The sequence below is a fragment of the Dipodomys ordii genome, unplaced genomic scaffold (assembly GCF_000151885.1).
Source record: "Dipodomys ordii isolate 6190 unplaced genomic scaffold, Dord_2.0 Scaffold33, whole genome shotgun sequence".
NCBI lineage: Eukaryota > Metazoa > Chordata > Mammalia > Rodentia > Heteromyidae > Dipodomys > Dipodomys ordii.
Window position 1 is genome coordinate 6319963 of NW_012267249.1, and position 2030 is coordinate 6321992.

The 2030-nt window shown below is 36.7% G+C and overlaps 1 protein-coding gene across 1 annotated transcript in view; it reads right to left on the reverse strand.

Moving 5' to 3' along the window:
• Positions 1-2030, reverse strand: part of Eif2b3 (eukaryotic translation initiation factor 2B, subunit 3 gamma, 58kDa) — a 68098-nt gene that overhangs the window by 25216 nt on the left and 40852 nt on the right. The window contains exon 5 of the mRNA XM_013016790.1: positions 759-870. Within this exon, the coding sequence (XP_012872244.1) occupies positions 759-870 (112 nt within the window). The remainder of the gene's footprint in view (positions 1-758; positions 871-2030) is intronic.

The window sequence follows — 2030 nt, forward strand, 5'->3', positions numbered from 1 at the left end:
AAAAAAGAAAAAGCTGGAAGTGGTGTTATAGCTCAAGCAGTAGATTGCTAGCCTTGAGCACAAAAAGGCTCAGGGTCAAAGCCCAGGCCCTGAATTCAAGCCCCAGGACCAGCCAAAAAAAAAAAGATTTTGTGAGATCCCATCCCAAGTAATAATAAGGCATGGTGATATGTACCCATCAATCCAGCTATATGAGTGGCTGAGATTGGAAGGATCATGATTCTTAGTTGATTAGATAAGGAAGTTTCAGAGGACCCCAATTCAACAGTAACAACAACAACAAAAACATGCTTGTCATCCCAGTTATAGTAGAAAGTGCAAACAGGAGGATCCTGGTCCAGCCAAAAATATCAGAGAAAATAACCAGAGAAAAAAGGGCTAGAGGTGTGATTCAAGCAGTAGAATGCCTTCCTAGCAAGCCAGAAGCATTATACCCTCAACTTGAAAAGAAAAAAAAAGAGAATATGATAAATTTCATGCTTTACTATTTTTTTTAAAGAAACTAGTCTTTTGTCCACAGATGCTTTTTGCCCTACTCCTATGCAAGATGTGGTGCTACCTTGTCAAGAAAAGATAGGGAAAGCTAAGCTCATGAAGTGAAGAAAAGCCTTCATCCTGTCTTATGGAAAAAACATTCACATACTTTTGTCAGTTTCACACAGTATCATCTAGTTTTCATTCCCTCTTCCCCATGGTGGGTGGTTTTATTTTGTTTTAAGACAAGGAGAATTGCCAAGAAGGCAATCCTTAGGGCTTACTTCTGCAGGATGGATCCCTTAATGACCAACTCTTCATCCAAGTCTGCTTCATTAGCCATAAAGAGCAGCCTCTTTCCTGTGCTGTCCACTCCAATGAAGTCACGCTGCTCCACTGAATCATACAAAAGAAAAAAAAATCAAATTAACCAATCCCCATAGCAATAATGAAAAACAAAAAAGAAAGGTTGTCAAAATACTGTTTGGTATCTCTAGTCAAGATGACAATCCCACTAAGTGGAATAGCAAGGAATTCTCTCTCTAAATATAACAACAACCTGGGTTATAGATTATAGTAACCTAGGTCTGTTCATTGTATAGGCACTAACATTTAAGATCATTCATATTCATTCATATTAATTGCATGTCTACTAGGCACTGTATTTTATGCTATACATGGGAAATTTAAAAAACAAGTGCGTATTTTGCTAGTTATTGAAAGTTTTCTGGTAGACAATGATTTAATAGTCACCATATTAATTGCTATTATCTTTTCCCCAACCAGGTTATAAACTCAAAGAAAGGCTTACTATTATTATTATTATTTTTGTCAGTTGTGGGGCTTGAACTCTGGGCATGGGCACTGTCCCTCTTCAGCTCAAAGTGAGTGTTCTACCACTTGGTCCACAGTACCACTTCCAGTTTTCTGGTGGTTAACTGGAGATAAGAGTCTCCTGGACTTTCCTGCCCAGGCTGGCTTTGAAAGATGATCCTCAGATCTCAGCTTCCTGAGTAGCTAGGATTACAGGCATGAGCCACCAGTGCCCAGCCTTACAATTGTTTTATATTTCTTATAATATCTAGTATAATGTTGGACACTTAATATATGCCACTAGCTTCTAGACAGTGTCTTTGTCTTATAAAGGAATTGAGGCAATATAGCATAATGATTAAGAACAAAGCTTCTGAAGCTAGACTACCTGAGTAGGAACCACAACAGCTTATGACTGAGTAAATTACTCAACTTCTCTATTTCTTAGTTTCATCAGTAAAATAAACACAATAGTATTTACCTCCCAGGTTTACTAAGAGTATTAAATGAGTTAATATTTATAAAGAATTTTTAGTAGTATTATTAACAAAAATATTAAATAAAACATTTAAGTTTTTAAAATGAAACAAAATCATACTATCTGAACCTAATAATAAAGTAATATTTTATTTATTTCTATTAATTTTTTTTGTTTTTTGTTTTTTTTTGGTCCAGTCGTGGGGCCTGAACTCTGGGCCTGGGCGCTGTCCCTCAGCTCTTCAGCTCAAGGCTGGCACTCTACC